Source organism: Crocuta crocuta, unplaced genomic scaffold (assembly GCF_008692635.1).
Source record: "Crocuta crocuta isolate KB4526 unplaced genomic scaffold, BGI_CrCroc_1.0 scaffold41, whole genome shotgun sequence".
Taxonomy (NCBI): domain Eukaryota; kingdom Metazoa; phylum Chordata; class Mammalia; order Carnivora; family Hyaenidae; genus Crocuta; species Crocuta crocuta.
Genome location: NW_027529428.1, coordinates 3850122 through 3857054, shown reverse-complemented (window position 1 = coordinate 3857054; position 6933 = coordinate 3850122). Strand labels below are relative to the sequence as shown.

Below are 6933 nucleotides of genomic sequence, written 5' to 3'. Positions count from 1 at the left end.
TGCTTTTTCCCACGTGGAGTGGCCCTGTTCACGCTGGCTGCTCAAACGGGAACGCTCTGAGCCAAGCATTTGTCTCCGTCAGCCAGTTTATCTTTCCTAATTCGAAGACTGCCTCAAGTTGAACATTGGCAGCTCTTTCTAAGTCTTTATTGAGCAGCTATTGAAATGTGNTCCTGCTTACGCTGTCTCTCTCTCTCTCCTAGAAAGAAAGAAAACATTAAAAAAAAATCTTTGAAATGTGTATTTAGTTTTTTGCCACCTAAATGAGGTCAAGTTTTTAAAAAAGGAAAAATGGGGTCCGTATGAGTATTTCCACTGAAGGAGACTAAAATCTGATTATATACAGAAGGGAAAACGTTTTTTTTTTTGGTGTGTTTCCTTAGAAACTATTAAACCTGCACAAGGCATGTGTAGTATAAAGTATTTTAGGAAAGGGAAAACTTCTTCTACTCCCTAGAATACAAAACATTCTAGAAGGGGCTTAGGCAACTTCAAGAGAAGCAAAACTCAAGAATGAATACTGTAGTACAAAATTATGGCCAAAAATACTGTATTTTTAACCAGCAAGATCATTGGGGTATTATTATACAACATTAGGTGTTTTTTTGCAAAACTAGTTCCCATCCCCAAACAATAGACAATACATGCATTTGAATGACATTTTAAGAACAGTAAATAGGATTCTTTTAAATACTGCAAGTTAAAAATGTTTTCTGACAAAACTCCCTAAATACATAGGTCTAGTAAGGGTTTCCAACATGACAGGTGAGGAATCCAGCAAGAAGTTGTATTTCGAGTTCTCTGAGGAAAAGAAATCTACCAAAATCCTGTGTTTCAGTCAAAGTAACCTGAACGTTACACAGTAATTTTCCATCTTTCTAAACTTGAAAATATCCTAGTGAAGAATATTTTCCTCCCTGGTGGTTCCCCCCACCCCCACCCCCCACCTATCAAAGCTTATATGAAAGTCAGAATTGCTTTATCCAAGTTAAGATCCGACTTTGCCCAACAGGTGTTTTTGTAACCTGTAAATGTCATTTACTATTGGGTTAGAATCATGGGGAAATGGAAGATACATGATAAGGGAGGTAAGAAGGAAATTAATCTTTGAGCACCTACTATGTGCTAGGTGTGTATGCATACTTTGAACAGATGATTCTAGAGGCAAGAGTGTTATTGAAAGATCACTGGAAGTTGAGGAGACAGCAATGAATGGGTTGTTACTCTGTGAGGAAAAACAAAGGACCAGGCTAGACTCTACTAAGTATCTACTAAACAGCAGGTGTCTGGCTCCAGAAATTTCTAACTAATCACGTACAACTAAGCCATTTCTTTTCCTAATTTGGTGGAACCAAAATGAAACCCCAAACACGTAGTTACCAGGACAGACCTATTAACGCTACATATGCTGGAAATATGTGGAGATAGATAAACATACAGTATTGTAAGTTTTCATTTTTGTGTTTCTAACCAAAGATAGATCTTTGGAAGAAAACAGTAATGTATACCAAGCACACCTTATTTGTATCAATTGAGATGTTGTCAATTACCAATTAAGTGGTTATAACCCTTATTTAGTTTTAAGAAGAGCAGCAATATACATTACAATACTTGGGTACACTTTATTTTTATATGGGTTAACATTCTTCTATATTTCACTTCATTCATTTTTTTTTGAGAAACTGAAAACAAAGGGAAATTGAGGGTAAATTGAAGGTTATTTCCAACCAGTATCTGAGTCTTGCAGTATCTCATTATACAGCCCTTTCTTCCCATTATTATTTTTTGCAAATAAGTCATTTGACCCAAATCCAGCATAAATAGCTTCTTACCAATTCCTAACTTAAGACAACTAAAATTTACAATCAAGTGGCAGTATAAATTTTAAAATTACAGTTCATACACCTTGACAATCAAGATAGTCTAAAGTACAAAAAGTAAATTGTCCTTTAGCTGAATTACCTTTTTTGTAATAGGCTTGCTAGTTAATTCACAAAAAGAAAAAATACAAGTTTCAGGTGTTCTTTGAATACCTTTTGTAGATGTCCTATGCTAGTAAACAACAAATGCAGGTTCCTAAGATTTTTTTCCCCCAAGTCTCTTCATGACATTCAACAGAGCTCTTTATATGAAAATGTTTTCTTAAAAAAAAAAACCAAAAGCGTTGAGGGGATTTATTTACTTCCGAATAGGTGTGTTATTTCCCTTTGTTTCAGAGATGAGGCACAAACTTCTGAATTTAAGCTCTGTAAGGCATAGTACAAACCTCCAATTTACAAATGAGGAATTCTCTGTGGGCTTGGAACTGCCGTGTCACGCAAAAAAGGGAAAAATGATCTGTAAACTGGTACACTGCAACGTGGTGAGTGAGTCATGAAATGGCTGCTTGCCTTGGTACGCTGAAGAAAGGTTTTTGTGTTTGTGTTTTTGTTTTTGAATAAGACATGCCCAAGTCACCAAAAACTCGCCACAGGCCTCCGTTACCTGGAGCAACAATGAGAAGTGGCACACGCTTCTAACGCTTGCAATCACAATATAATAGAAAGCATGAGTAAACTTTGTTGTTTTTTTATACAAAACTGAAAAGAATCCCTTCCCACCCCTAGCCCCTTCAATAAAACCCCAAAGAAACAGAAAAAAAAAAAATCCTTTAGCTTCGATTGACTAGTGTGGATACGATTAGGTTTCCATGCATCACTGCAGAAAGGGTGATCAATTTCTTCCTTTCTCCGGAGAAAGGATCTTGTCATGCACCCTCTGGCAAACAGTGAAGCCACAAACCTCAATTCTGCATAGCAATTCCATTCCAATTTCGTAAAGACAAATAGAACAATCTTTCCCTGTTTGCTCAACTGCTTCGAGCTTTGAGATCATGTTTAATCGACTACATCTACTATAGCTCTATTAAATAGAATATCTTGATTCCCTAAAACTGTAACACTTAGGATCTTGTGATGAGGTTTTCTCTATACACACTGTAGGCCTTCACATGTTATTGTTGACTTTTTTCTTTTCTTTCCTTTTTTCTGTTTTTTCTTTTTTTTTCTTTTTTTTTTTCTGTTTTTGTTTTTTGTTTTTTTTGTTTTTTTGTTTTTTTGCTGCACCAAATTTAAGATTGCCCTTTCAGGCAAGCAGTGGTCTCTAGCTGTTAAAACATTTCCTTAGTGGATCACAATAGCTTCTAAAACTGCCTTTCTAATAAAGGCCATCAGAGAGGTAATACTAAACTGTGCATTTGCCAAATAAGAATATGAATTGTATAAAAGCTCATATTCCAATCCTAGGTCAAATGGCAAAAGTTCTACAAAGTTGGTTTGTCTCCATGTTTGTATAAAAGCTCCGACTGATTTTATGTATTTTGCTATGAAATTACCTTTGGGTCTTATCGGTCTACCTCTACTCAGGAATGTGCAAATGATTTTAGACAGCACACGATGCTAGTACCGCTCTGTACGATAGTAAGGTTTTTTTTTCTTTTCTAAATGGAAAAAAAAATATCCCTAGTCAGAAATAAACTGACAGATTTACATTCTCCTCTCTTAAAAAAGTAAATAAAATAACATTATTCAAAATGTGAATTAGCTATAAGACATACAATTACATAGATACATATCAATACAGCACATTCAATCTGCCAAAAAAAAAAAAAAAGGAATGATTACAAAGCCAGTATGGATGCGGTGGGAGCTAAGAGATGTATGTACACTGATTAGAGCATTCGGAATTGCACTATACCTACAGGCAGTTTGGTTCTCAGTTACAGCTGCTTTCTGAGCAAAGTGAAAAAGTAACGTGTGGTGTCGGTGGCTGGGGAAGGAAGGAGAACATCCCACCACTGCTCAGTAAGCCTGGGTCTCCTGTAAGAAGCCCTTCATTTTCTCTCTTCCCTTCATTGTCCCCGAAGCGCTGACTGATCGGGAAGTTTGGACTTGTGCCAAATAGTGTGATACTTAAGAATTAGGCGGCAACACTGGTCTTATTTTAACTCCCCAGCAAGTTTAAAACAATCTGGACTTATTTCCTTGAATTGTATGTCAACTCAAGCTGCTGGACAGAAGCTCATCAATACATGTGCTGTTTGGTCTGCTTGTTTTTTTGTGTTTTTTTTTTTTTTGCATTTGTTGAAAAATTGCACGTAGAGGACTCCAATGATTTCTCCTCAGAGGTTGTTACATAAATGCATGTTCTATAAAACACTGAGGGGTTAATTCTTGCGTTTAAGTCCAAAAGACTTCCTTAAGTTCAACCTAACTGGTCACCAGTTTCAAAAGATCCCCAAGGTGGTAAACCAGCAGTAAGTTCGGATTTTGCAAATAAATGTGTCCGAATACTTGAATAATGTCCTTGGCTGACCTACTTGGCCTTAAAGAAACACAAAGGGTAAAACTGGCTTTAAGTGGAGAGACAGGAGCAGACTTCGTGTTCTATCACTGAAGACGCTACTTTACATTGTCGATTTGGACACAACACGTTACAGACACTAAATGTGATCTCAAGGGCAGAGAAAAGAATGGACCATGCCAGTCAAGTTTACAGTTACCAATTGGTGGGCAACTCGTGTTGCAGGTGGATTCTCAACCAAGTATTTTAGGCTTCACACTCTTACTCTCTTCCATTTTTAAGATACTGGCTTTTACTTTTTTAATTGTTACTACTCTTTGACAAAAAGCCAGCTTTGGCAACACATACCTATAATCAATTATGGCCCAAACACTAAGGGGAGAAAAGGGGAAAAATTTGAACCGAGGTGGGGAAAAACGAAGAACAACCTAAGAAACAGGTTCTGGATAGCAGCCATAGGGGTAATGTAGTGTCTGTTGGCATGTATATACATATACATATATTTTTTTTTGGCATCTGCAATTTAAAGAGAAGGTGAACAAAAAGGAAGAGTGGAAGGACCATGGCACATGACATTAAAACAACAACAACAACGAAACTGTGTGTCTGTGATCTTGCCTTAGTATCTTGTGTATAGTTCTCTGAGCAACCACGCTATGGCTGAAGGCAGAAATCCAAACGACACTTCACTGTGAGATGGGCCTCCACCATCCTAGCCCAAAGTGAGGCAAGACCATATATTTATATAAAAACAACTCTATATGCGTATCCAGAGCAATACATTGAAAACCATAGTATTAATACTTAGACTCCTTCAGCAAAACTACAAATGTTTAACTTAAGCTGATGCTGATGGCTTAAATCAAATGGCGCTGTCCTGACTGTATCGTTGGAGAGAAAAACTTGATCAAGAATGGAATGAGGATGAAGGCCATTGTAACCCGGGAAAATTCAGGATGGGGGCGGGGGGGCGGTGAGGAAAAGGGCAATCGCTCTTTGTTTTGCTCAATAGAAAAGAAAAAAGAGAGAAAGAAACCACTCTTATCTTGGTGAGTGCATGACTGAGACTTGAAAATACATGGAGTCACAAGGTTTTGCCTAAAAAAAAGATAGCGAGGAAATGTGCTGGGACTGTACTTCAGCATCCTGTTTTTCCTCTGAATAGTTTAAATAAAATCATAATATTTACTACAAACCCTGTGGACACGTTCACACAGAGTCCGGGACGGCAATAAATTAGTATTATGCAAATGGTTTTCCACAGAAATCCAGTCCCTCTTGCACAGCTTCAATAGCCCACCAGGGAAGGGAAGGGCGGTATTGAGGAGGCACAATTAGACCAGATTGTACTCCTTCAGGTTCAACTGGAGGATGGTGTCCTTGACGGCGGCAAAGACAAAGCGGATGTTCTCGGTGTCTGTGGCGCACGTGAAGTGGGAGTAGATGATTTTGTCACTGTCGGGGTTCAGGTCCACGAACATCTTCAGGATGAATTCTCGAGCTGCCTGCGCATCTCTCTGGGGTCCTGTTGGCCAAGGGAAGAGAGGGACAGTCTGTCAGCTGATCCGTTCATGCCTATATGCAGTGAGGGTTGACTGGGTCAATCAAGATGCATGGAGAAGGCACTTGCACTGCAGATTTGATCTGTGACAACATCTTCCCCAACACTAGGATGTGCAATTGCCCTTCTCTGTCCTGTTATCTGACCATTCATTTGTCTGCCTGTCTGTCCGTCCATCCACTCACCTACCTACAAAGTGTGGTTAGGTGAAAAGCAGCAGATGGCTTGAGAGCTAGGCTAAGTTTTGCTCTGATTCCTTGGGTGAGAGGGAGAGACTGTAGGCTCTTCGGTAGGGTAGGGGGGTTCATTACTACTGTTGGGCTGAGTTACTTATACTGGTTTCACCCACACAGTAAGTGTGCATACAGACAGAGGCCTTAGGCTCTCCTGTTNCTCTAGCCTGAAATCTGTTTCAGAATAGTTCCTGGGGCACCTGGGTGGCTCAGTTGGTTGAGTGGCTGACTCTTGGTTTTAGCTCAGGTGGTGATCTCGCGGTTTGTGAGGTTGAGCTCCACATCAGGCTCCACACTGACAGTGGAAAGCCTGCTTGGGATTCTCTCCCTCACCCTCTCTCTGCCCCACTGCTGCTCATGCTCACCCTCTCTCTCTCAAACTTAAANTGTACAATTGTCTTCCACTACTTAGCTTCTAGACTGCTGGTGTTGCGGAGCACAGTACATGTATGTAGTGTTCAATTCACTATGTGTGATCATAAGAGAAAGACTAGTATATGTTTCCTTAGATTTATTCAGGGTCTCATCCATGCCAAACACTGTTCTAGATGCCTTAAAATAGGACTGCAATATATTTGCCAGGATATATTAAAAGCTTAGTTTAAAATTTTGCAAGGAATTTTGACATAGGGTGACAAAACTACAGGCAACAAAAGAAAAAAATTGGACTTCATCAAAATTTAAAACCTTTGTCATCAAAGGGTACCACCAAAACCGTGAAGAAACCACCTACAGAATGGGTGAAAATACTGGCCAATCACGTATCTGATAAGAGGTTAATTTCCAGAAAACAGAACT

At 39.0% G+C, this 6933-nt stretch overlaps 1 protein-coding gene across 1 annotated transcript in view; it reads right to left on the bottom strand.

Moving 5' to 3' along the window:
- Positions 1-533: 533 nt before the first annotated feature.
- LOC144227671 (guanine nucleotide-binding protein G(q) subunit alpha) overlaps positions 534-6933 on the bottom strand; it is a 211735-nt gene continuing 205335 nt past the window's right edge. Inside the window, exon 6 of the mRNA XM_077759356.1 lies at positions 534-5866. Within this exon, the coding sequence (XP_077615482.1) occupies positions 5676-5866 (191 nt within the window). The 3' untranslated portion in view covers positions 534-5675. The remainder of the gene's footprint in view (positions 5867-6933) is intronic.